The 27,952-nt window shown below is 38.9% G+C and overlaps 2 protein-coding genes across 6 annotated transcripts in view; one reads left to right on the forward strand and one right to left on the reverse strand.

Moving 5' to 3' along the window:
* The window catches only part of LOC124773078 (protein FAN-like), a 237,374-nt gene extending 217,818 nt beyond the window's left edge, over positions 1-19,556 (reverse strand). The window contains exon 1 of the mRNA XM_047249371.1: positions 19,348-19,556. Coding sequence (XP_047105327.1) covers positions 19,348-19,361 — 14 coding nt within the window. The 5' untranslated portion in view covers positions 19,362-19,556. The remainder of the gene's footprint in view (positions 1-19,347) is intronic.
* LOC124773095 (endoplasmic reticulum-Golgi intermediate compartment protein 2) overlaps positions 19,553-27,952 on the forward strand; it is an 85,590-nt gene continuing 77,190 nt past the window's right edge. The window contains exons 1-2 of one of the 5 annotated variants that reach the window (XM_047249372.1): positions 19,553-19,847; positions 26,889-27,021. In XM_047249372.1, the coding sequence (XP_047105328.1) occupies positions 26,916-27,021 (106 nt within the window). In that variant the 5' untranslated portion in view covers positions 19,553-19,847; positions 26,889-26,915. Of the gene's footprint in view, positions 19,848-19,990; positions 20,010-20,084; positions 20,190-20,355; positions 20,375-26,888; positions 27,022-27,952 lie in introns of those variants that run through there. The other 4 variants (XM_047249375.1, XM_047249374.1, XM_047249373.1 and 1 more) reach the window with 4 other exon arrangements.

Below are 27,952 nucleotides of genomic sequence, written 5' to 3' on the forward strand. Positions count from 1 at the left end.
CCGCAGCGACGCACGGATGCACGCCAAGACCGTAGGATCCTACGCAGTGCCGTAGGGGACCGCACTGCCACTTCCCAGCAAATTAGGGACACTGTTGCTCCTGGGGTATCGGCGAGGACCATTCGCAACCGTCTCCATGAAGCTGGGCTACGGTTCCGCACACCGTTAGGCCGTCTTCCGCTCACGCCCCAACATCGTGCAGCCCGCCTCACGTGGTGTCGCGACAGGCGTGAATGGAGGGACGAATGGAGACGTGTCGTCTTCAGCGATGAGAGTCGCTTCTGCCTTGGTGCCAATGATGGTCGTATGCGTGTTTGGCGCCGTGCAGGTGAGCGCCACAATCAGGACTGCGTACGACCGAGGCACACAGGGCCAACACCCGGCATCATGGTGTGGGGAGCGATCTCCTACACTGGCCGTACACCACTGGTGATCGTCGAGGGGACACTGAATAGTGCACGGTACATCCAAACCGTCATCGAACCCATCGTTCTACCATTCCTAGACCGGCAAGGGAACTTGCTGTTCCATCAGGACAATGCACGTCCGCATGTAGCCCGTGCCACCCAACGTGCTCTAGAAGGTGTAAGTCATCTACCCTGTCCCCCATTGAGCATGTTTGGGACTGGATGAAGCGTCGTCTCACGCGGTCTGCACGTCCAGCACGAACGCTGGTCCAACTGAGGCGCCAGGTGGAAATGGCATGGCAAGCCGTTCCACAGGACTACATCCAGCATCTCTACGATCGTCTCCATGGGAGAATAGCAGCCTGCATTGCTGCGAAAGGTGGATATACACTGTACTAGTGCCAACATTGTGCATGCTCTGTTGTCTGTGTCTATGTGCCTGTGGTTCTGTCAGTGTGATCATGTGATGTATCTGACCCCAGGAATGTGTCAATAAAGTTTCCCCTTCCTGGGACAATGAATTCACGGTGTTCTTATTTCAATTTCCAGGAGTGTACATCTCTATTTCCAACCAATAGCTTAATACATACTATCTATACTAGGAATAAGAACAATCTACATAAAGACCTAAAATCACTTACCTTGGTCCAAAAAGGTGTCCAATATTCAGGAACACACATTTTCAATAAATTGCCAGAAACCATTAAAAACTTGGTTTCAGATACACGGTTTAAACAGAGTTTGAAAGACTTTTTGATAGGCAACTCCTCCTACTCCATAGACGAATATCTTAACAGAGACTGTTAAGCCAGCTTAAGTAAAAATATCTGTTAGATTTCAGTTTTGACAACAGTCAAAATTAGGTATTTTTTGTATGATAAATTTATTAATAGTGCATAACAATGTTTCATTCTGACAGTGTGTTAATTCTGTAAATATTAGCTGTTCCAGTTTAGTGCATTGTATTAACCTATGTCGACTATCTCCTGACAAATGATAAGGGTAGTACATATTACATTCTAATGTTTTATGTTATACTTTCTGACACGTTCCACACCCACGAGACTCATCTCTATTTTTGGGTCTATGGAATAAAAACTGAATCTAATCTAAAAATCTAATCAATAAGTTCCGACTTTATCTATATAGCAGACCATACACTGTCTTTACCAAACACTCCCTCGCATCACTGCACTAATGAACACTTCACCTGAACAAAGGAGAAAGTTTAATGTTACTGAAGACTATAGAGGCTTTACAGAGGAAAAGATGTCAAAGGAGATTTGAGATTAATTGACGAAGTATTGTATAAAAGAAATTACAACACAAAGGGATGGAAATGGTGGCTCATCATCCCAGCTTGTTTACCTGCAGCTCCAACATCTGGCATTAACAAAGATCCTTGATAGGATCAGAAGTTCTCAGTCTTGTTTATGTGTCTTTTGATCATTCAACACCTCCACGATGTGATCAGTTGTTACCATTACTCCTTAAAGTATCTTTGTTCCTCCATGAGTCTCCAATGCCATACTTAAAAAGAATACCTTATAAGCCACTTCTACAATTTGTCACAATATCTGGACTCAAGGATTCCAGATAAAACTAATGTTCATATTATGCAGGTTTTTGCATTTTCAGTACATAAACTGCTAAGAGTGTTCAGTGAAATCAATAAAGTTGCATAAATGATTAAGATGAAACAGCAGATAAGAACAGCAGCTGAGTAGTACACACGAATGTAAATCATGTAAGACCTAACATATCTTTCATTTTGCCTGTTTTTGTAGTGGTGTTCAGTACAAAGATTGGTCTGATGCAGCTCTCCATGCTATTCTATCCTGTGCAAGCCTCTTCATCTCTGAATAACTACAGCAACTTACAACCTTCTGAATCTGCTTACTATATTCGTCTCTTGGTCTCCCTCTATGATTTTTACGTCTCACACTTACCTTCAGTATTAAACTGATGATCCTATGATGTATCAGAATGTGTCTTATCAACCAAACCCTCCTCCTAATCAGGTTGTGCCACAAATTTCTTTTCTCCCCAGTTATATTCAGTACCTTCTCATTAGTTACATGATTTACTCACCCAATCTTCAGCATTCTTCTGTAGCACCACATTTCAAAAGCTTCTATTCTCTTCTTGCCAAAACTGATTATTGCCCATGTTTTATTCCCATACATAACTACACTCCATACAAATACTTTCAGAAAATGACTTCCTGACACTTAAATCTATACTCAATGTTGACAAATTTCTTTTCTTCAAAAATGCTTTTCTTGCCATTGCCAATCTACATTTTATATCCTCAGTTTTGCCATCATGAGTTATTTTGCTGCCAAATATCAAAACGCATCTACCACTTCAAGTGCCTCATTTGCTAAATGAATTCCCTCAGCATCGCCTGATTTAACTCAACTACAGTCCACTATCTTTGTTTTGGTTTTGTTGATGTGCATCTTACGCCCTCTTTTTCATTTTGCCTATGATCCAGGATATCAGAATGAGGTTTTCAGCAAATGACAATATGCAGAGAAGCACTTAATTTTATTGTATGGTTAATCTTCTTCACAGATGTGTCAACTAAGATGTCAAAGCAAGTATGTTTTTCTGAAATAGAATGACATACCTTTTTAGCACTATTCAAAAGCTCTTGAAGAGATAAATACAGTGTATAACACTTGTTAATTTTGTAATTGAAAATTTTTGCAAAGGCACTGAGAAAAGTTGAAAAGCATGACGGCTGTAATTGGCTACTGTGGTGTAAGTAGTGTTCAATGGGGCCCTCATGACAGTCTCCATCATTATATGTACTAAAAAGATAGCCCTGCACTACTAAGATAAAATGTATTTACTCTCGACCATACTTTATTTGGCATATGCATACAGTCAGATACTTATATCATCTCAGAAGGGGCTTGATAAAACTATTTCAAATGAGTATGTCCTCATATGTAAGTGAATTGCTTTTCTGGCAAAAATTGAATTTTTGTCACTTAGTTTTCCTTTTACGACTGCTCTGTGGCTGCTTACTTGTCACTACTGAAATGGAGGCATTTCCCACCTGCCCATTCTCCTTAATGAAGATGGGTCCTAGGAGAGTCAAATGAAGGGGCTAGCAGGTTATTTACTGTAGCATTTCACCCTATCCAGTGATCAGGACTGGTGATACTTTTGCTGAAAATCTCATTCTGATATCTTGAACTGTTCAAAAAACAAATGAGAAGTTATGTATTATACATGTCACCGTGCATATAATCTAATACTGATTCACATAATCCTCATATTTATCAATGTGGGTAGATCAGTACTAGTCACAATGTGTTGATAGTTTACACTATGCAAGTAAATGCAGTGGCTTCTTCTGCCAGTTAGAGTATAATTTGAGATTTTCCATGTCTGTAAAGGTTATCCTTCATGATGGGATTTACAGAAAACTGTGTGTGATTAATTAATTAAATAATTGAAAGGAATCAGGTTTTTGAAGACTTCACTGTTAACATGAGCATGTAGGGCTAAACAGATAAACCATTACTGCAAGCAGCACATGAATCGGTACAGCTACTTTTACTGACATGCACTGATAAAGCTACTTCTTGTAAATGGTTCTAAGAGCAATAAAAGACGAGTTGGAAGTGTCACTGACAAACACAATGATCTTATCTTTTGCCCTTTCACAAATCAGTTTATTATTCCTGGAGTACTTTAGCATATTAGTACAAGTAATTGAGAGGACCAGAAGGACTGTCTTTTTAAGATGTATATAGTTATGTTTTGTCTGTGCTAGGATCTTTGTCCTCCTATAGTTCAAATTCCACTGAAGTATAAGCGTCATCTTTCAGGGACGTTTCTTACTTAACCTATGTCAGAGGTAGCTGGTGTTTAAAATACAATGGTTTTACATCCTTATTCTTCATTTTCAACTTATTTTTGAGTGAAATTTCACCTTCCGTGATGAGGGAGTAATGGTTTTGCTGAGGATACATTATCTTTGCTCACTTCTATTTTGGCTGTTAGAGGCTGACAGACCCCTTTGATCGCTTCAGTTGTCTCCAAATCCATTATAAATTATCTTCACAATACGGCCTTGCATGCACATCTGCACATGCTATCTGTGGTTTCAATATTAATTATTTCTCTGCCTGTGTGATTCTTGAAGTTTTCCAAGAGAAATGAGCAATCCACAAGGTTTTGGGATTGCAGCCAGATGATGTCAATGGCCTCCACCTGACATCCAGGCAGCTATCTTCAAGTGAATTTTACACTAAACAATGCTGGTATGTATCACTAAGTGTACACCAAAAATCATTGTAGTGGCACATACACATAAACAACGAGTGCCCTCTGTTGAGTTTAGCATCCTCTGTTGAATATCACTCAATCGGAGGTGCACAGGCGCACTCACAGAAGTGAAATTGCATACATGTTCTCTGTAGAATTGTGGGTCAATCACGTTAAAATTTAATTTAGTTAGCCTTTCCTCCTCATCTTGTTCAGTAAGTCTCCCCGACATGCGATTCTGGGTGACTTTTCCAAAATCTACCACTTTTCCTAGACCTCTCCAGTGCTTTTTCTTCACTGCTCTTTCTTCCCCTTCAAACCTTCTGCCTGAAGGAGGAGCCACTGGCTCCAAAAGCTTGCCCAATTATAACCTTATTTTATGTGTGTGTTCTACTGCCACTTCGTGAGTAGATTTTTTATCTATCCAATTACATTAATTTAGTTAGTTACTTACATGTTCCATGGATAATTTTGCACGACGGAACATACTGATGTGGAATGAGTCATTTTACATTTACATCACAAAGTAATTTGTGCATTCTGAATATTTCTATTTTTTTCCAAAAATAAAAAGAAAGATACAAAGATGTGAATCAGTAATTCCTACCCCACTATCTTTCACAAATTACAGTAACAGATATTCTTCTTTGGAATAGAAGGAGTTGTCAAGAAGAAACACTCTCAGTTTTTTTATCAAGTTTTACTTTGCTGGCTGTCAAGACATTTTGTATAACTGGGTAAGTAATCAAAAATTTTTGTGACAGCATTGTGCACCCATTTTTGTGCTAAAGACAATCTTAATGTAGAGTAATGATCATCATTTTCTCTTCTGGTATTGCAATTATGTACCTCATTGTTCCTTTTGAACTGTAGTGGATCATTGTCCATACCACCAAGCACTAGCACCAATTATTAGGTTACTAGTGCGAACAGGCAGCTTTATCATGAAACAGAGGATGACGATGAGGACAAAGACTGCAACTGGCGCAGCACACAAAAAAAGGTATGACACTAATCAGGCCACATGGTGACACAAGACGTATTTCCAAGGAATGTGGAATCAGCCAGAGGAGTGTCATTCACATCTCTCATTGACATAAATTCTGCTCTTACCATTTGTCACTACATCAGGCACTCAGAGGACGTGGTTTCGAAAGTCATATACAACTTTGTTGGTTTGCTCTGCAGTGTCTGGGAGATACTTTTTCCAAAATTGTTTCTTACCAATGAAGCAACTATTATGAACTACAATAAAGTAAATTTAGATAACATGCACAACTGGGCAGTTGCAAATCACCACTGGCTTATCAGATATAATACCAACAACTGTGGAGTGTTAACATACGGCGTGACATTGTAAGAAATTCCATTGTGGGGGCAATAATTCAGTCAAAGCATATTAAATGGAAATACATACACACACTTTCTTACAAACATCCTACGTGTTCTTCTAGAAGAGCTACCATTGGATAAGCGACAGTGTATGTGGTTCCAACGCGACAGCTGCCCAGCTCACTCTCCTCATGTTGCAATGCAAATACTAAATGAAAAGGTTTCTGACCACTGAATAGGATGGAATGCTGCAGTATGATGGTTAGCCTGGTTGCCTGATTTGACTCCCCTTGATTTCTTTCTATGGGGGAACTCTAAAAGATACAGCCTCCTGCAAAGCCCCATATATGATTGCCACATCATGCAACAGAATAAAATCCAATGTATTTTCATCTATTAATCTATCTCTTGGACAGCGATTGCAGATATGCTTTCCAGTCAATGGTAAAAAATTTAAGCACATGTCTAAGTAAAGAGTATAATTATGTTTTGCAAAGAAGAGTATTTTTTTGTGAGTGACAAGTCATCAGTCATTCTGAATAAAATGTTTATATCTTAAACCATTACACCAACGACCTGAAAACAGCTTTCGCATCCCGCAACTACCCTCCCGACCTGGTACAGAAGCAAATAACCAGAGCCACTTCCTCATCCCCTCAAACCCAGAACCTCCCACAGAAGAACCCCAAAAGTGCCCCACTTGTGACAGGATACTTTCCGGGACTGGATCGGACTCTGAATGTGGCTCTCCAGCAGGGATACGACTTCCTCAAATCCTGCCCTGAAATGAGATCCATCCTTCACGAAATCCTCCCCACTCCACCAACAGTGTCTTTCCGCCGTCCACCTAACCTTCGTAACCTCTTGGTACATCCCAATGAAATCCCCAAACCACATTCCCTACCCTCTGGCTCCTACCCTTGTAACTGCCCCCGGTGTAAAACCTGTCCCATGCACCCTCCCACCACCACCTTCTCCAGTCCTGTAACCCGGAAGGTGTACACGATCAAAGGCAGACCCACGTGTGAAAGCACCCACGTGATTTACCAACTGACCTGCCTACACTGTGAAGCTTTCTATGCGAGAATGACAAGCAACCAACTGTCCATTCGCATGAACGGACACAGGCAGACAGTGTTTGTTGGTAATGAGGATCACCCTGTGGGTAAACATGCCTTGGTGCACGGCCAGCACTTCTTGGCACAGTGTTACACTGTCCGGGTTATCTGGATACTTCCCACTAACACCAACCTATTAGAACTCTGGACATGGGAACTTGCCCTCCAATATATCCTCTCTTCCCGTTACCCACCAGGCCTCAACCTCCGCTAATTTCAAGTTGCTGCCGCTCATACCTCACCTGTCATTCAACATCATCTTTGCCTCTGTACTTCCGCCTCGACTGACATCTCTGCCCAAACTCTTTGCATTTACATATGTCTGCTTGTGTCTGTATATGTGCGGATGGATATGTGTGTGTGTGTGTGTGTGTGTGTGTGTGTGTGTGTGTGTGTGTGTGTGTGTGCGCGCGAGTGTATACCTGTCCCTTTTCCCCCCTAAGGTAAGTCTTTCCGCTCCCGGGATTGGAATGACTCTTTAGCCTCTCCCTTAAAACCCACATCCTTTGGTCTTTCCCTCTCCTTCCCTCTTTCCTGATGAAGCAACCGTGGGTTGCGAAAGCTTGAATTTTGTGTGTGTGTGTTTGTTAGTGTCTCTATCAACATACCAACACTTTCGTTTGGTAAGTTACATCATCTTTGTTTTTAGATATATTTTTCCCACGTGGAATGTTTCCCTCTATTATATTCATATCATTAATTTGAATAAAATGTTTAGTTTATATAAACTGTATTCCATCCAATTACAATTTTGAGTATCATCTATAGAAAAATCTGTCCAACAGCAGATGTTTTACCTTTAAGAAGCATTCAGGCAATTACATTTCTTTCGAATTTAAAAATATTAATTCAGTAGTTTCTTTTTTCTGTGAATAGGGCTGTCTATCATTATGAAGTATGAATGACTGATGCTTCTGCTGCAGCTTTGACAATTTAGCAGCAAAAGAGATGGTTTAAATGCAAAACTGCCTGACAAAATTACAGCTGTTCTACAAAAACCTGAAACAGTTTTCCTAGGTCCATCTGATGTGCAAGAAGCTAGCATATGCTGTACAGAAATCATAGCTGACCCTGTGTCTGTGTCATACAGGAAATGAGGTTTTAACTTATTAGCATATGCTATCTTGGTACACAGAATGACAAAACCTGATTTGAGCACTCTGATTGGCAGTGTTTGCGTTGCAACAGTCAACTCTGCTTTCCCATTTTGTACATTTATTGGATTATTTTGTAACTGTGTCTGAGCACAAGAAGGTGGAACATACAAATAGGGGAACAAAGAATACAGACTTAGAGCAGTTAACTTATAACTTGTACTCTGGACAAATGTTTCTTAAAACATGAACTGTAGGAAGAGCTCCTTTGTTGCAACCAGACTTTAGCCATTCAAGAAATTGTTGGGCTGACTTAGTCCAGGAAGGAAGGAGTGTAGCAGCAGGTACACAAGACAGAACCTGACACCAAAATCCAAATGCATACTGAAATCTGCAAGCTCATCACTTATGCCATGCCAGCAGCTCCGTAATCATGACCTGCTCACTTGGGAAGTAACCAGCATTTTCATACATTTTATGGCACTTAGTGTACCACATACATGACCTCAACTGCAACAAGGACTGCCTCGTCTTGTATCAAAGCTGGCTGCTTCGAATTGGCACCTGCTATGTGTCAGCTGTCCACAGCTCGCTTTCTTGCGGTAGCGTTCTCGCTTCCCGCGCACGGGTTCGATTCCAGGCAGGGTCAGGTATTTTTCCTGCCTCGAGATGACTGGGTGTTGTCGTGTCATCTTCATCATCATCATTTATACCCATTATGGTCGGAGGAAGGCAATGGCAAACCACCTCTGTTAGGACCTTGCCTAGTCGGCAGTGTGGGTCTCCCACATCGTCTCCTACGATCCTCTGTGTATGGGACCTTATCAGCATCATCATCATCATCATCATCATCATGTGTCAACTGCCACCGCAAGGCTGTCAACATTCTTTCTACTGACTGCTGCCACCAAATGGGGCACAGTCCAAACCTACCCCCTCCCAGTCTCAAAGCCATTGGGGCAACTGCCAGCTCCTAACATTCACTTCAGCTGGGCAGGAGACATCCACCCCATCAGCAGTGCGACAACGTATAGCTGCCACATCTGATGCAGTACTACTGAGGTATGCTGACCACGCAAGACCTTGCCACTACAGAAGTCAACCAGCTGGGCAACTTCACTGCACTCAGCCCGTCTCAGTCACAGCCTTGCAGTTGATGCTGTACCTATGACGCAGCTGCCAACACTGCCCCCATGCTCTGAACCGATGACTGGTGCCTCATTGCTCAGGCCCGTGACAGCCAACACTCTCCCGCCACCTAAACAGAACTGCTTGCTGACATATATGTCACGACCTCCTGGTCTAAAGCATGAACAGATGGGCACCCCCACAATATTGAAGATGCTGCTGACCACCTTGTGCCTGCAGTAAAGTCAAGTCCCATGGCAAGCAACTTGCATCGCAGCAGCATGTGAAGCACCACTAGCTGCCTGCCTCATCTGCTGCACTGACGGGAAATAGTTTGAGGCCGCGGCAAACTGAGCTGGAAAAGAGGGTGCACCCACACAAATTCAGTTTTAATGGACTAATAAAAAATTGTTAATGTTTGTCGATTGTTTCTCTGCAACTTCCCACTAGCCAAACCATCGAACCCACAATGCCTAGGTGGGAGAGCCATCACGTTCTGACATCTAAAATGCTCTTCCACTCCTCAGTAGGAGTTATTGCACCCATGACCCGCTACACTCCTACCCATGGTGGAATGTCTACGTAAAGTCTCTAAAACTGGGTCTGAAAAAGTTTTGCGGCAATGTTTGCTACATTGTTTGCGATTTCCACTGCTTATCAATGTTTGCAACATTCTATCCACTACACAAAGTGAATATGTAATGAGAAATGTTTGCCACCATCTTCAATGTTGATGATGATGGAAATATACTCACAGAAATGATTGTTATTAGTGTGGCTGAGGACAACAAAGTTGCAAACATGTTGTGAACTTTGTCAGGAACAATGTTGCGAAGGAAAACACGTCATTAAGTTAAGTGTAGACCTTAAGGCAATAGAATTTGAGAGCTATGAAAACTACTGTTAAGGCTCAGAACTTCTGCTTTAATGCTCATAAATAAAATAAAAAAAATAATTGTGTTTTCTGTGTAAACTTCTCTGATCATAAATTTTAAATTTTTTCAACCAGGTACGAAGTTTAGAATTTTTCATTTTAGCTGGAGGTGAGACATAGCTGTAAAATGTTAATAAAGCATTAAACTTTTTGGCTCACATGCATAAAACTTACGATAAGATCACTTCACATGATTTCTGGTGTCACCAAGTGTTGAGTTATGTGGTTGTGTCAAACATTTTTACGTTTTACTAAGATACAAACCTGACTGTCACATCTAATTCAGATGGGATCATGAATTCCCTTACACAGCAATTTTTTAACACATGTAAAGCACAAGTTGGTGATGACGATAGAGCCTCAAAGAACCTAATACACATCTGTGGACTAGTAACAGCAAAGTATTTGCTAACAAGAGAAGATACCAGTTTTGACATTATCATTCAGAAATCCCCCCCCCCCCCCCCCCCATGAACTATGGACCTTGCCGTTTGTGGGGGAGGCTTGCGTGTCTCAGCGATACAGATAGCCATACCGTAGGTGCAACCACAACGGAGGGGTATCTATTGAGAGGCCAGACAAACGTGTGGTTCCTGAAGAGGGGCAGCAGCCTTTTCAGTAGTTGCAGGGGCAGCAGTCTGGACGATTGACTGATCTGGCCTTGTAACACTAACCAAAATGGCCTTGCTGTGCTGGTACTGCAAACGGCTGAAAGAAAGGGGAAACTACAGCCATACTTTTTCCCAAGGGCATGCAGCTTTACTGTATGATTAAATGATGATGGCGTCCTCTGGGGTAAAATATTCCAGAGGTAAAATAGTCCCCCCTTCGGATCTCCGGGGCGGGGGGGACTACTCAAGAGGATGTCATTATCAGGAGAAAGAAAACTGGCGTTCTACGGATCGAAGTGTGGAATGTCAGATCTCTTAATCGGGCAGGTAGGTTAGAAAATTTAAAAAGGGAAATGGATAGGTTAAAGTTAGTTATAGTGGGAATTAGTGAAGTTCAGTGGCAGGAGGAACAAGACTTCTGGTCAGGTGACTACAGGGTTATAAACCCAAAATCAAAATAGGGGTAATGCGGGAGTAGGTTTATAATGAATAGGAAAATAGGAATGCGGGTAAGCTACTACAAACAGCATAGTGAACGCATTATTGTGGCCAAGATAGATACGAAGCCCACGACTACAACAGTAATACAAGTTCATATGCCGACTAGAAATGAAAGAGGAAGCTGCCTGGTAGAATTTTGCACAGAGCATAACTTAATCATAGCTAACACTTGGTTCAAGAATCATGAAAGAAGGTTGTATACATGGAAGAAGCCTGGAGATACTGACAGGTTTCAGACAGATTATATAATGGTAAGACAGAGATTTAGGAGCCAGGTTTTTAATTGTAAGACATTTCCAGGGGCAGATGTGGACTCTGACCACAATCTGTTGGTTATGAATTGTACATTAAAACTGAAGAAACTACAAAAAGGTGGTAATTTAAGGAGATGGGACCTGGATAAACTGACTAAACCAGAGGTTGCACAGAGTTTCAGGGAGAGCATAAGGGAACAATTGACAAGAATGGGGGAAAGAAATACAGTAGAAGAAGAATGGGTAGCTTTGAGGGATGAAGTAGTGAAGGCAGCAGAGGATCAAGTAGGTAAAAAAATATTGAATTTAATTGATGAAAGGAGAAAATATAAAAATGCAGTAAATGAAGCACGCAAAAAGGAATACAAACGTCTCAAAAATGAGATCGACAAGAAGTGCAAAATGGCTAAGCAGGGATGGCTAGAGGACAAATATAAGGATGTTGAGGCCTATCTCACTAGGGGTAAGATAGATACTGCCTACAGGAAAATTAAAGAGACCTTTGGAGAAAAGAGAACCACTTGTATGAATATCAAGAGCTCAGATGGAAACCCAGTTCTAAGCAAAGAAGGGAAAGCAGAAAGGTGGAAGGAGTATACAGAGGGTCTATACAAGGGCGATGTACTTGAGGACAATACTATGGAAATGGAAGAGGATGTAGATGAAGATGAAATGGGAGATATGATACTGCGTGAAGAGTTTGACAGTGCACTGAAAGACCTGAGTCGAAACAAGGCCCTGGCAGTAGACAACATTCCATTAGAACTACTGACAGCCTTGGGAGAGACAGTCCTGACAAAACTCTACCATCTGGTGAGCAAGATGTATGTGACAGGCGAAATACCCTCAGACTTCAAGAAGAATATAATAATTCCAATCCCAAAGAAAGCAGGTGTTGACAGATGTGAAAATTACCGAACTATCAGTTTAATAAGTCACGGCTGCAAAATACTAACGCGAATTCTTTACAGACGAATGGAAAAACTAGTAGAAGCCGACCTCGGGGACGATCAGTTTGGATTCCATAGAAATATTGGAACACGTGAGGCAATACTGACCTTACGAATTATCTTAGAAGAAAGATTAAGGAAAGGCAAAACTACGTTTCTAGCAATTGTAGACTTAGAGAAAGCTTTTGACAATGTTGACTGGAATACTCTCTTTCAAATTCTGAAGGTGGCAGGGGTAAAATACAGGGAGCAAAAGGCTATTTACAATTTGTACAGAAACCAGATGGCAGTTATAAGAGTCGAGGGGTATGAAAGGGAAGCAGTGGTTGGGAAGGGAGTGAGACAGGGTTGTAGCCTCTCCCCAATGTTATTCAATCTCTATATTGAGCAAGCAGTGAAGGAATCAAAAGAAAAATTCGGAGTAGGTATTAAAATCCATGGAGAAGAAATAATAACTTTTAGGTTCGCCGATGACATTGTAATTCTGTCAGAGACAGCAAAGGACTTGGAAGAGCAGCTGAACGAAATGGACAGTGTCTTGAAAGGAGAGTATCAGATGAACATCAACAAAAGCAAAACGAGGATAATGGAATGTAGACGAATTAAGTCGGGTGATGCTGAGGGAATTAGATTAGGGAATGAGACACTTAAAGTAGTAAAGGAGTTTTGCTATTTGGGGAGCAAAATAACTGATGATGGTCGAAGTAGAGAGGATATAAAATGTAGACTGTCAATGGCAAGGAAAGCATTTCTGAAGAAGAGAAATTTGTTAACATCGAGTACAGATTTAAGTGTCAGGAAGTTGTTTCTGAAAGTATTTGTATGGAGTGTAGCCATGTATGGAAGTAAAACATGGACGATAAATAGTTTGGACAAGAAGAGAATAGAAGCTTTCGAAATGTGGTGCTACAGAAGAATGCTGAAGATTAGATGGGTAGATCACATAACTAATGAGGAAGTACTGAATAGAATTGGGGAGAAGAGGAGCTTGTGGCACAACATGAGTAGAAGAAGGGATTGGTTGGCAGAACATGTTCTGAGGCATCAAGGGATCACTAATTTGGTATTGGAGGGCAGCGTGGAGGGTAAAAATCGTAGAGGGAGACCAAGAGATGAATACACCAAACAGATACAGAAGGATGTAGGTTGCAGTTGGTACTGGGAGGTGAAGAAGCTTGCACAGGATAGAGTAGCATGGAGAGCTGCATCAAACCAGTCTCAGGACTGAAGACCACAACAACAACAACATTCAGAAATCTGTTTTTTAAATTAATGGTGGTGGTGGTTGTTGGGATGTTTAAGGGGGACTAAACAGCTAAGGTCATCAGTCCCCCTTAAATTAATGTTTGACTTAATTATCACATTCTGTAGATGCCATCCCAGAGAAACAGCTGTAGGAAACAGATTCTGTGTGCCATAAAAATGCTTAACAATAATCAAAGTTATATTCAATTGCTGTCTACACAGGTCATAAATTAAAAATTGCAAGGACACCTTTAATGCAAGAATACATGCCCTAATGTTAACAAAACCTTGAAATGAGTTAATTAAATAATTTGTATAATGAGTAGTTAATAAGATGCATTTGTAACTTTTTTCTCATTTCAGGGATCAACAGTTTTTTGCTTCTACCAGTTGTGCTGTGAAAGTCTTTGAACAGAAATACAAAATGACATGAATCATAGACAATGAGGTAAATTTTACATTTACTGTATATGAAGTCATTTAAATGTACTGAAATGATATGAATCCATCAGTGATTGTGAAATTGATGAATATGCAATGGCATGAAATTAGATCAGTGCACAGTGTAGTAATTTGCTGAACATGCAATGTAACAGATATGTAGTGACAACTCTTTTCCGCTTATTGCAAGCTGTCACTTTGACCTACAAGTTAGCTGAGAATGCTTCCAAACTTGTATCAGGGCCGATTGTATAAAGATTTTAACCTTAGGTTAAGACAGAAAATGATCTCGGATCAAGCTTAACCTCAGAATCTACAATGTATAAATGTTAATCCTAGATCATATTGCTGTGAAGTTGGATCATATTTGATTGATGAAAATTCAAGTTCAAATTCAGATTCAGCTGTAATCATCAGTTTATGGTGTAGTAGCACATCAATTCATCCTTTTGTTTTTAGCAGATACCAACTGAAATAACAAAAATGTTGTTATTAACACAAAAAATGGCAAGTAAATATGCGACTATGCCATTCTCACACCACTGACAAGCCAAATAATTTTTTCTGATCTGGAATGTTAGGTTAAGGAAATTACAGGCTACCATGTGTAATTAATGATCAGTCTGATACCAGCTGTTGGGAGATGACTCATAATTTATGTGGTTAGTTCAAAGGCATTTTATACACACTTAGCAGCAGAGTAAGAAAGGAAAAATTGAAATACTTACAGTGAACAGTTACGTATGGGAATCTTGACAGCATCCAATAACGATTCAACATTACTTACCTATGTTCTCTTTCGGCTCAAGGAGCAGTAACTATGCAATTTGTATTAAATTTTTAACTACAGAATACATCCTTAAACTACATGTGCATTGATAAATAGAACATAAGCAAGTGTTCTGAAATATATTAACCACAGATCCCAATTGCATTCGTCGCAATGGATCACAGGTAGCACAGTGTACTGCAGCACAAAACGTCATATGTTCGAATGCACCTCAATCCTTAATTTTTTTTTCATTTGTTACTACTTTCTCTACTTTATTGGTCACAAAGATAATTATAACAACATCACCATGCCATTCCATACCATTGAAACCATACCATACCCTCCGTTTTCCGAGAATTCTGGACCAGTGTTGGGCAAAATTCTGTGTGCAATAACCATATACGATGTGAATTACATTGTTTTCTTTCATTTACATTACAAATATCTGAGCATTCAGATGTGTACACTGAAGACAACGATGACAAGACCCAACGAGCTCCCGACATGTTCAGTGAGAGGGTGAACCCGCTCTTGGAGTTAAATAACAAATCATTTAAGATGAGGTTTTGTGTTGAGAAAGGTACTGTAGAACAGTTGCAACTAAGGCTCACAGAAATCTGATGACACCAACCAAACGAACCCAACCACTGACTGCAATTGCATGCTGCTGTTAACTTTAAGATTTATTCTATGTGGTGATTTTAATATTGACTTTGCAAAGGATGCCAAAGAAAAGAATGAATTACTGAATCTCTTGCAAACTTTTAACATTAAATCCACCATAGAAACAGCAACTCATATCACAAAGACTTCACGTTCCACAATTGATCAGATTTTTGTAAATGTAGAAATGAACTATACAATAGAAACACTAAACACAGGCTTTGGGGATCACAAAGGTCAAAAACTCTGAGTATGGAAACCAAGATACAGCTTAAACACTGCCTAACAACCACCAGTAGAAACTAAAGTAATGAAAATATAAATCACTTTCTTCATTACTTGAGCAAAGAAAGCCGGGAAGAGATTTATAATTGCGAACACACAGATGGAAAATATAATAACTTTATTAACAATTTTTCCTACTATTTTGATCTGTGCTTCCCTCCAACACAGAGGAAAACGTACACAAGGAAAACAAAAATTAAATGGATTACTTCTGGGATTCCAGTACCTTCAAAAAAGATTACTGCACAGGTTGTCCAAACAACTCACATCACCAGAATTTGACTCTTATTACAAAACCTATAAAAAGATATTAAAAAATGTTGTGAAACAAGCAAAAATAATGGCAAATGACACATATATAAAAAATCCCACCAATAAGATGAAAGCCATATCAAATTTGTCAGGAAAGAAACTGCAGCAGAACAGATAGACTTCCATAACATTAACTGCCTAATGGTGAACTCAACTGTAATAACTGAACCTACAAAAATTGCAAATAAATTTAATTCCTACTTTACACAGATAGCTGAACATCTTATAAATCAAAATTTATGGTGTACTCCTATAAATCAATCCAGATGTACTATAAATAACAAATCTATTTTTCTATACCACACCAATGAAAAGGTAATAGGCCTACTTAATATAATCAAATAACTGAAGCACAAATTTTCTGTTGGTACTGACAATATCCTCTCATAGCCAGGCCACTAGTCAACATCTGTAACTGGTCTCTATCAGAAGGGGGTGTTCCCAGAAAAATTGATGATCGCGAAAGTAAAACCCCTGTTGAAGAAAGGGATGAAAACAGAAGTATCAAACTACAGGCCAATCTCACTATTATCTGGTTTTTCCAAAATAATTGAAAAATCTATTATAAAAGACTAATCAGTTTCAGTTTCATAGAAAAAATAATTATTTCTCAGATACTCAACATGGATTCCGATAATCTAACTCCACTGAGACAGCTATCTTTGCATTCCTAAATGAAGCCTTAAATGCAATAGACAATAAAGAACATATCTCAGCCATATTTCTATACCTCTCTAAAGCATTCGATGTCATCAGTCACAACATCTTGCTTCAGAAACTTGAATCTGTAGGTATTAGGGGCCCGGCCTATAAATGGATAAAATCATATCTACAAAACAAAGAGCAATTAGTTGAGCTCACTATCCAAGAAGGGAACAAAATAAGGTACTACTGCTCAGAAAAGCAGAGCATCAAGTATGGTGTACCACAAGGCTTCATTCTAGGGCCAGTTCTGTTTCTACTCTTTGTAAATGACTTGGAACCGACTAGCCCATGCCATAATTACATAAAATTTGCGGATGACACAAATGTGATGATAAAAGGAAGGACCAAAGAAGAATTACTACATGAGATTAAAAATTGTACCACCCCTCTACAAAACTTCTTGGGATATGGATCCAAGAAGATCTACATACAAAATACATTACAAATAAATTAAATACCATTTGCTATACTATCAAAATTCTTTCTGATTGCACATCGAAAGAGACACTAAAAGACTTCGCCCAGGCAGAATCCTTACTGCGATACGGCATAATCTTTTGGGGAAATGCATCTGCTTGCAAAAGTTGTTTTATACACCAAAAGAGAATTGTAAGAGCCATAAAAAATGCTGCATCAAGAAGCTCATGCAAGCCCTTATTCAAGAAACTACATATCCTTCCACTACCATGTCTGTACATTTTACATGTAATCATATTTGTAAGGAAAATCTTAGAAAATAGCGACAATCTTGTGCCAACTAACCAGAGTATCCACCTATATAACACAAGGAGAAAGCAGGACATACGTGTTCAACATGCAAACACAACACTAAAACAGAATGGACCACTTCAAACAGGAAACAGACTATACAATAAGCTACCTACAAACATTAAAAGAGTAAAAGACACTTCAAAATTTAAAACTGCGGTCCATAAATATTTATTGCAAAAATATTATTATAGTATAGATGAATATCTTGAAACATAAAAAGTTATTGCCAAATACTAAGAAAAAGAACATTGAATTACTTGGGCTCAATATAATGTATGGAAGCTGAACCTTCACTTGTGATAATATTATGCCTACAGAAATGTAAATATTCTTGTATGATTTAAAAACATGTATTGTAAATCACAATGACTTGCCAAATATCATATTGTATACTTTGTACAACAAATGATTCTAAGGGAGAATAAAAATGAAATGTAATGTAATGGGTTGTAATGTAATACACGACAGGAACTTTTCAAATAGGGGTCAGTGATCTATTTAAAGCAGATGTAGCAACACCTTGCAGAACTGTTCATAAGATATTGGCCTTATGAGAGAATTAAAGTAACAGCAGATTCTCTCCCTGCCTTTATCTTGTTGGTGACAGTGACTTTATATGACCGCTCCACTCCCCACTCAGTTATATCTTTATACTGACCCAGTACTATTTCCAGCAGCAAATCTTTCTTGTGTCTGTACTGACAGTAGTAGTACACTCAGTGGTACACTTACAACCATGCAGAAAACATCACATAGTAAATTATGTGACATGTTTGTGTGAAGATACAAATGTAGAAGAGTGTTAGGCAGGGGTGCATATATTACAGTACCAATGATCACAATATATGTACATAAACCTCTGGCACCCTGTATATCAATACCAGCAAGTGCTATTCATTCATTCAGAAAACAAGCTTTTCTTACTTGTGGACCAGATTCGTGCTTTGATATGGACAGTGTGTGGCTTGGGCTGGTTTGGGCTTTTTGATTATGTGTTTTGGCCATTTGAAAAATTACAGTTTTTGCGGTAGTCATTTAAGGTTTCTGGGATATTATTTATGCAGATAAAGAGGTAAAAATCTGACAAGTTATTTCACGAGAGGAGAAACTGAAGTCAGTCCCAAAAGGTTCCAGTTACTAATACAAAATTATAGGAAGGAACGAGCATTTACGGTGGGGGAAAATAAAAACTAGTGAATTGCTATCCGATGATGAGACAAGTGATTAGGGTATTATGACGCTACCCACTTTTGACACTGTTCGATCACATTCCCTTAATTACGATCGAAGATAAATAATCGGTATCCAAATGTAAAGGTACAGGGCAAACGAGACTGACATTCCGGTTGTATGAAAAGGAGGGTCTCTTTTTAAATATGTTATGAAACTATTAGTCAATTGCGTATATGAATTGTGCAACTTCTTTTCTAATGCTTGAAGTGAAAATACACTTCCTTTCGTACTTGACATGTTAGTTCAGACAAGTGGATTAACATAAATGCAGCTATATGACTGCACTGCATTTTAAACCATGTTTTACCGTTCTTTATCCATTCTTGTTTAATCTTTTTCTTTTTTTGTGAACAGCCGGCCGCGCTCTTTCCTCCTATCCAACACCTCAATATCACCTGAAAACAAACATACACCTACACTTTTGCACGCTGCTGCTAATCTGACACTAGAACAGTACCACCAACGTAACAACGAAAACAGTAATATTGAATCCAGTATTTCTATGTCGCGCAAACAATTTCAGTGAAGGAACGGAGAGAGACTGAGTTGAATGGACGTAACTTTGTCATAATTTTAAATGCGACACTTGAAGCAGATTCTCATTGAGAGAATTACAGCACTAGAACGTGGAATCTCCGATAGCATTTGTTTTATATCCTCTCACGCGCGTTGACACTTGACATCCATTGCAGAAATCAGAAATGCTAAAGTGATAATGTTTTGAGGTTATGTCAAATAATGACATTGATAAACATTGGAGATGAAAATATAAAATGAATTAGAGAAGCTTTCTGTGAGAATATAAGTGTAAGTGGCTGTTTTTTATAAATCATAGTCGGGAAAGATATGGCACCTGGCACGTTGCTGTTGAAACCGCGGCAATTGTAAACCGTTAGTTGTAAATTGTTTACTTTTTCGTGAGAGGCGTTATTTATTTTAACTTTGAAATTGACACTAGGCATGCACCCTGTAAGTTCTGCAAAACCTCGATAAACTGTTTACCACGTTTAATTATTTGCCGGCTTGATAACTGACATCAGTGACGTGGTATATTTTTGCAAACGAGTCAGTGCTCAGTTACACCGCGTCGTAGAATTGACGGCTAACAGCACTGAGACAGATTTATAAGTGAAACGTAGGACAGGAAAAGTAATCATTCGTGTGCTGTTACGTATATTTTGTGTCAATGTTGCTGCGTCTCTCATTCACCATCATTTTTCACACAAACACAAAAAACCATGCTCCTAAGAATTGAAATGTGTACTAAACCAAGGTTATTGAGTTAGCAGAGGTAACCGCTAACGTGCAAGTTCTGTGACAGCTACCATACCAGGGTAATATTATGTACAACCAGACTTGTCATTTCAGTACACACCTGTCAAAATGAAACGGTTTCAATTCTAGACATTATAATATCTAAAACACCTGTAGTGTCCATCCAGGAAATACTGACATCGAACTACTAGATAGATTATTCAGGATATTTCTCGTCAGAAAGTACACAGACTGTCGAAATAACATTTTCATAATTGTCAGGGATAAAATTTATGTACTATAACACTCTTACATTCACTAGAGGCTTTGTAGGCTGCCCTATGTTAATGGCTGCAAGTGGTCTTTGTATTACGCCTTTTTAATTATAACAACTGCATGAAATCAAACAAGTGGCCAAACCATCAATGCATTTGTGCTACCCAAAGAATTGCTATAAGAGTGCAAAAATATTGTTGTCATCTAAGAGGATAACATTACAAGGAGTGTTAGTGCATGCTAAAGAACTCTATGGTGTATGCATTACTTTTTATTATGACCACTTTACTTTAGCAAAATATGTTAGTGAATAGTTGCCTCAGATTTAGATAACTGCAAGCAAACTCTGTGATTAGCATTTTAAGTATAAGTACTTCGTTGTACTACTACTGAATACACTTGCAATGAAGTTGCATTGCATCAAAGGAAATTAATCTAGCACATTCACATGTGAACACATTAGTTGGGGTAACCCATTATGGAATTCAGCTGACCCATATAATACAAAAGCTGAAAGTGTTGAGAAAAATCACTCATACCATAGTTAAAAAAAGCATATAAAGTAATGAAAACTTTGGCATTTGCAATATTGTCTGCCACAACTTAGAACCTTTTATGTTTACCTTTTGCCAAACTAGTTGCATAAAATGACTGAAGGCCACTGATATATTCATTCCACTTGTTCGTTTCTTCATTTGAACTACGTGTGACGTAAGCCCCATCATGAATCTAGGTCTTTGGGGCTGTGAAACAAGTTCCATCACATAAATATCTTCTCATACACAACTGTTGTTAGCTGCACAGGAAAAACAACTGCTTGAAACTGGTCTGCTATAAGAAGTGAAGTTGGCAGTGAGGCAGAGAGAAAATGCCCTTCTAAAATAGTGATTAATGGTAGAGCTGTTACAGAACCCAGTGCCATTTGTGAATCATTCAATGACTTTTTCATAAATTGTAACAAATTTGGTGACTGTTCACCACCAAATACAAAGCCCAATATGACAGATAGCAATTGCACATGTTTTAAGTTTTCTCATGTTTCCATCTCAGATGTCATCAAAATCATAATGTCCCTAAAAAATTCAAAATCTGCGGGGTGGGATGAGGTCCCCACTGAAATAATAAAAATAGTCCGTCACAGTATTGCACATCCACTCTCTTTCATAATCAACCAATCATTTGATGAGGGATGTTTCCCAGATCGATTAAAATATGCAGAAGTTCGGCCCATACACAAAAAAGGCAAACAAGATGAATTGGGCAACTATAGGCCAATCTCACTGTTACCAATTTTCTCAAAAATATTTGAAAGAGCTGCATGTGATCAGATTGAAAATTACAATTCATCTAACAGCATTATCTTAGGCAATCAATATGGTTTCAGAAAAGGCCGCAGCACAATCCATGCAATAAATGAATTCGTCACAAAAGTCAGCAGATGTCTTGATGATAGAATGTGTGTGTCAGGCATCTTTTGTGACCTGTCCAAAGCCTTCGACACAGTAAATCATGACCTGCTTCTCCAAAAATTGGCACGCTATGGTTTTCAAGGCAAATCTCTTAGCTGGATGTCATCATACTTGGCAAACAGAAAACAAAGAGTACTTATTAACATCAATGGCAAGAAATTTCTCTCTGGCTGGAAAAACACTCAATTAGGTGTTCCACAAGGCTCAATATTAGGGCCACTGCTTTTTCTATATTATATTAATGATATGCCATGTCAGGTCCAGTCTGATACTGTCCTCTATGCAGATGACTCAACAGCTGTAGTCTGTTGTAAAAATGAGGTAGACCTAATTCGTCATATTGAACAAACACTTGGGGAAGTGGAGGCATGGGTCAAAAACAATAACTTGACATTAAATTTTACGAAAACAGAAATTGTTCATTTTACCACAAAACAATCTGCACAGTCTATAAGTGAAATAAGGTATATGGACAAAAAATTAGAGACTGCAGACTGTGTCAAATTCCTTGGCGTGTTAGTCAATAAAAACCTGTTATGGAGTCGCCATGTGGATAACATACTGGGTCGACTGAATAGCCTTGTATATATTATGAATATCTTGTATAGTATTACTGATTTAGCTGTAAGAAAAACTGTATATAATGCATATTTTGTTTCAGTCATTAGGTATAGTATAATTTTCTGGGGGTCTGAAAAAACAAATTTACTTAGAGCTTTTAGACTACAAAAAAGAATCATCCGAGCAATGGTGGGAGCAAAACCAAAGCAACACTGCAAACCTTTATTTGTAAAACTGGATCTAATGAGGATTCCAAGCATATACATCTATGAAACTCTCACTTTCACGAAAAGAAACCCACAACTTTTTGAGGGCAACTTCTTCTTGCATCAATATGATACAAGACATAAAACGAGCTACATGTTACCTACCCACCGTTTAAAATCATATGAAAAAACCCCATACTATATGGGCATGAAATTTGTAAATAAAATATGGAAAGATATGGATGACCCAAATATAAAAGGCACCAAAAGAGACCTGGAAAAATATCTGAAAGATAAATGTTACTATAGTGTAGAAGATTTCATGAATGGTAACAATGCATTATAATTGTAATTAAAATACCTCTTTGAAGATGTTACACCATGTATATTATTAGTTTATTGTCTATTTTTAGTATTGTTATATATAGTGTAAAAACTGACAAGTCACCTATGTCACAATCTTTGATTGTATAAGGCATGTTATGTGATAATAAAAATTGAATTGAATTGAATTGAAAAAAAGAAACTGTTGTAAAGCAATGAGACCACAATGAACACACAGTCTGGTGCTGAAGTTTAATTAGTAGATGCCAGTGTTTACATGGGACAGCTCAAAAGTGCCTCCAACTGCAACACCATCTTGAAACATTAACTTGTCTCATAATTAGAGAGAAAGCTCCTTTTTTTCTGTGGGCTATGGGTAGACTCCGATCTCAAATCGTATAGTTAAAACTTTTGACAGTAACAGTGGTACGTCAGCAAAAGATATCATTCAAAACTTTGGCATCCATCTGGAGTATAGGATGCATGTTATCTACTGGTAGAACAACCACAGTGGTGATAAGAATAAGAGTGGTATTACTGTGCTCACTAGTCAGGCCTATAGCTGTGTGCTCAAAGGAGGCTACATGTCATTCACTTTATCATCATTACATTATGTTACAAAGCTGACATCCAGTATTGGTAGGTTCAGTTGACCCATACCTTCACAGTCAAGTATTGTGGCAATACCTGTAGCACTCGCCTATTAAAGTTCCTTGATTGGTTAGTGAACATTGACTTTGTTACTCCATCTTTGAAAACTTAATGGAGCCTGCAAGTAGTGCACCATTTGCATATTAGGCTGACAGAGCTTACAAGTCAGACCAGGTACTGCACAAAGGGTATAGCGTGCTGTTTATTTCTGCCTGATCACAGCTCGTGACTGTACAACGTGAGGTTAAAATTAAATCAAATTAGTCTCTCTTGTTTTCAAAACTGTTGCACCCCCCCCCCCCCCCATTCACACACGAGTAGCTCAGTTATTTAGCAATTTTCTGTGGGGCCTTTAAGAATCGTGAGTGAAAAGCTGTTGCTGGTATAATTGATCAACAGAAGGAATCTCTTATGAAGATGGAGGAAGTCTTCTATCACCTTGTTCTTTTAATTCCATTTTAAATGGGCACTATGGCAGTGTGTTAGATAACGATTAGTAAAAGCAACGTACTCCCTTGGAGACCTCCAGAATTCATGTGTCAGGAGAATTCATAGCATTTCGTACCCAGCTGTAAGAAAATCTGGATTTCCTGGAATGGGTAAAATATGAACACCAGTGGAATTCTTTATTTATTTCCTACATGCAATATCTTGCAAATACTAGGTGCAGGTAAACTGTTAGATTCCATTTTCCTACATTTTCGAGAGATATACTAGATTCTAAACTGACAACTAAGATATAATCTTGTGAATTATCACAGATGTATGTGATCAGCTGGGATTTTTTAGTAATAAAACACGCTACTGTGTGATGTATTAGAGGGTAAATATTAAATAAAAATGAAAATAACATCAGATATGCATTAAGGAAGCACAATAAAACTACTAATGCCCACAATATACATCAACAGTTTATCAGATAGGGTCAACCAACTCTCTCACGTAGTTCACTGATGATTCTGTTGTGTACAGGAAAGTATTATCACTGGGTGGTTGCAAGAAAATACAGAACAACTTGGACTGCATGTCCGCACTGCGTATCAAATGATAGCTCTCTTTAAATGCGGGCAAATTGATTGATTGAGATCCTCTTGTTTTGAGCTAGGTGAGGAATCCCAATCAGAGGCTCTGTTCATTGTGTGACAGTCTTAGCTGCAGATTTCTGTACCTGAATGGTGTTGTGGAGTACTCTCAGGGTTCCCAGGAGGCTAGCATGTCATTTATGTAGCTTTTATGTTTGTGTTCACAGTTTAATTCTTGTATTGTGTGCTTGCATAGCTTAATTCTCAAATTTATGGTGTATTTTTATATTTGAAAGCTGTAAGATCATGTTTTAGTGATGGTAATGTGTACATTCATACAGCTTGTTGCAGAGTAGTCATTTGTTTGTTTTTGGTGGCCTATGACTGTTGACCACAGCTCTGTTAGCTGCCAGCCTTCATTGTTGAAGCACCAGGAGACCAACAAGTCACTTATTTAGCTTTTTTGTTTGTTTTCATTGTTTAAGTCTTAAGTTAGGAGTAGTAGGATGGACAAGGTGTGCACGGATGCTGGAGGAGCTGAGCTGCCCACAGTTCACGAACAGCTGAAGATATTTATGGCCATAATTAGCTGTCTACAGGCTATGTGTGGTGGCAGCAGAGAAACTGGCATGTTGCATGGGACACCTCAGGTGTCGTGTATTTCGTCCACGGGCTCTGCTATTGAGGCACCTTCCATCGTACTCAACATGGGGTTCCATACTCACTGCAGTGTGAGTGGCAGGTTGTTAAGCAGAGGCATCACTCGAGGCAGAGAGTCAGTGGGTAGTCTGGCTATCTGACCTCACTGCTGAAGCAGTGTTCAGTGTCCAGGGCTGGAAAGAATTCCAATGTTTACTTGGCTTATCTGCCAGGGGGCTCACCTGAAACATGGAGGGGGCCCTGCCTGTGACTATTGAGGATGCAGTAGTCTGCACGTTGTTGGTCGTGTCAGCACCAGTGACTCCTGTCGCTTGGGTTCTGAGGCCATGCATAGTTCCTACAGACAGGTGGCAGACCTGGTGACAACTGCTGGCATCACTCGTAGGATGCAAGCAGAACTCACAATTTGCAGCATCATATGCTGAGTCGATTGGGGTCCTTTGATTTGGAACCAAGTGTCGGGTCTTGAGAGAAATTAGGGCTCAAATAGAGGCTTATATACAAGCAGTTTTTCCTTGCTCTGTTCACAAATTCAACAAAAAAGCAAAGCACTGTAATGGTACATGGTACCCTCAGCTGTGCACCGTATGATGGCTTGTGGAATACATATGCAGATGTATGCTAAAAGAGGAGTAAATTGAGAAATAAATCATTTGTTTTTTAAAACAAGAGGTTTTTGTTCCTAGCAATGGTACTTGCTAAAGTACCTTCAGAGATAAAAGAAAATGAAGCTGTTGTAGCATGATAAAAGGGTAACAAAATAGAGTATGTGTTGGTGAAAACAGGATTCTTTGTAATAATTGCAGTTGGTTGACTTAATGTGATTTGTACATCAAAGATTAGAAAAATTATGGCAATTAGGAAGAATCGAAGGGTAAAAGGTGATGGAGAAATCCAATATATCAGTTTAGTTATTTGCAAGTTTCATGGTTCATGATTGTCTCTCTCTTTCTCTCATATATACCATAGAAATTCTTTTGTGGAGTAGGAATTGTTAAGTAGACGTGATTCCAGTTTGAGTGATTAAAGTACTGAGAAGTGCCATACATCTCTCTCTACATGGATTACCTACATTTCAGTTTTGTATAAAGATAACCGTTGGATCTGGGGCACTGACAGTATAACTCTTTCTAACGTATATGCTATGAACAAGTGAGATAGTACAGTACATCACATAGTACAGAAATATTTTACAATTATCAGACATGTTTTTATCCTATATCTAAACAATTTGAAACAGTGATTGAAAATAAGTGAAGTCTTGTGAAGAAGCAAGACTAAATTGATCCTTTTTTGTGGATTGGTTTTCCAGAAGAAAAGTTAAAGATGATTCTATTTTATGAAGTTTTAGTTCTGAAGTGTTTAAAATTATGCATTGGCCTCTGTATACAATATTACATGCATCTTTATCCTTGATTGTTTCAGGAGCTTCCAGTGCCATGACAGCAAATCATGTTACGTAACAGAGGGAAACGTACACTTAAAGGTGTGAAAGAACTGGATGCATTTCCCAAGATCCCAGAGACCTATGTTGAAACATCGCCAGTGGGTGGTATATGTATGTATGGTTAATGAACACTTGGAAAATAATTTCATGTCTTTTTATTGATTGATCTTACATGAAATAAGTAGCTCTCACATTACTTGGTTTGAAACATACAGGAAAGCACAGATCTACTTGACATTATTCACACCATCATCTGCACTCATTCACCTTTTGTTCTAATTGATGAGGGCTCTGTACATATCACGCAGCTAAGCCAAATTATACGTACCCAAGTTCTTAATTAATATTTGGCTGACCACAAATTTTGTGCTAGTTCATGTTTAGCAAACTTTTAGAGAAGTTCTGTTTCAAATTCTTTAATCAGACAGTTCAGTTCCCAAGCTCTACTTTTTTGTATGTTTTCCATTTTATAGTTTACAAGCCCTCTCAGTGCTGCCGTGTCTGTACGGAACAACTGCAAGGGGGCTCATGTGGATGACAAACATCTGTATGTGTGCTATGCATGAGATAGAACAGAATAGGGCTGTCTCCATACTTCTCTTCATGCCTGTAGCTAGATGCATTGGTTGTAAGCTGTGACAAGAATAGGTGGCTTGCTGTTGTGCAGCAGCCGTTATTGAGTAACAAAATTAGAAGTCGAGGATACAATTTCAAAATGTAATTGGCATAGTGATCTTGCCATATTCAATATTTTTGACAGTTAAAAAAAAAAATACTCTCTAGATCAACATCTATATTCCACACATCGTAGGGCAGTGCATGGCAGAGGGTATGTCCCACTGTACCAGATGTTAGGATTCTTCACATTCCAATCACGTATGAAGCATGGGAAGAATGATTGTTTTAATGCATTTGTGCATGCTGTAATTATTCTAAACATATCCTCATGATCCATATGTTAGCAGTACCTAGAGGGGTTGTAGTATAATCCTAGAATCATAATTTAAAGTTGGTTCTTGAAACTTTGTTAGCAGACTTTCTC

Source organism: Schistocerca piceifrons, chromosome 2 (genome assembly GCF_021461385.2).
Source record: "Schistocerca piceifrons isolate TAMUIC-IGC-003096 chromosome 2, iqSchPice1.1, whole genome shotgun sequence".
NCBI lineage: Eukaryota > Metazoa > Arthropoda > Insecta > Orthoptera > Acrididae > Schistocerca > Schistocerca piceifrons.